Source organism: Corvus kubaryi, unplaced genomic scaffold, assembly GCF_017639235.1.
Source record: "Corvus kubaryi isolate FWS band 111438036 unplaced genomic scaffold, C.kubaryi_AGA036_p1.0 36738, whole genome shotgun sequence".
In the NCBI taxonomy this organism is placed as follows: domain Eukaryota; kingdom Metazoa; phylum Chordata; class Aves; order Passeriformes; family Corvidae; genus Corvus; species Corvus kubaryi.
Genome location: NW_024580935.1, coordinates 5,531 through 6,313, shown reverse-complemented (window position 1 = coordinate 6,313; position 783 = coordinate 5,531). Strand labels below are relative to the sequence as shown.

General features: G+C 64.6%; 1 protein-coding gene across 1 annotated transcript in view; it reads left to right on the top strand.

Moving 5' to 3' along the window:
* The window catches only part of IL23A (interleukin 23 subunit alpha), a 3,032-nt gene that overhangs the window by 1,475 nt on the left and 774 nt on the right, over positions 1-783 (top strand). Inside the window, exon 3 of the mRNA XM_042020059.1 lies at positions 335-460. Coding sequence (XP_041875993.1) covers positions 335-460 — 126 coding nt within the window. The remainder of the gene's footprint in view (positions 1-334; positions 461-783) is intronic.

The window sequence follows — 783 nt, the reverse complement described above, 5'->3', positions numbered from 1 at the left end:
TGCACCTGGGGGTCCCAGGGGTGCCTGGGTTGTCTGGGGGTCCCAGGGGTTGTCTGGGGGTCCCGTGGCTGGTGCTCAAGGATGCACCCGGGGGTCCCGGGGTTGTCTGGGGGTCTGGGGGTGCTCAAGGATGCGCCTGGGGGTCCCTGAGGGATCCCGGGGTTGTCTGGGGGTCCCGGCGGTGCTGGGGGATGCACCTGGGGGTCCCAGAGGGGCTCCCAGCCATGCCGAGGGACTCGCCTGCCGTTCCCAAGAGCACTCGGGGGTCGCAGGCTCCCGGGAGGCTCCCGGGAGGGTCCCGGCTCCCCGTGTGACCCCTCCCCGCTCCCGGCAGCGCTGCCTGCACCGGATCCGCCAGGCGCTCCAGCATTACCGGGACCTGCTGGGCTCCGACATCTTCCGGGAGCAGCCCCAGCCCCAGCTGGAGACCACCATGGAGCAGCTGCTGCGCCACGTCCAGGTCAGGGGGGTGGGAGCAGCCCCTTTTGGGGTGAATTTTGGGGAGAAGGGGTCCCCAAACCCTTTGGGATGAAGTTTTGGGATTCCCAGCCCTTTTTTAGGTCAATTTTGGGGCTTCCAAAGCCCTTTGGGGAGGATTTTGGGGGGTCTCAGACCTCTTTTAGGGGAATTTTGGGGGTCCCAAGACCTCCACGAGGAAATTTTGGGGGTCTTCAAACCCTTTTTGGGTGAATTTTGGGGGTCTCCAAACGCCTTGGGGTGAATTTGGGGGGAGTCCCCGGATATTTGGGGTCAATTTGGGGGGTCTTAGGACCCCTGGATGGA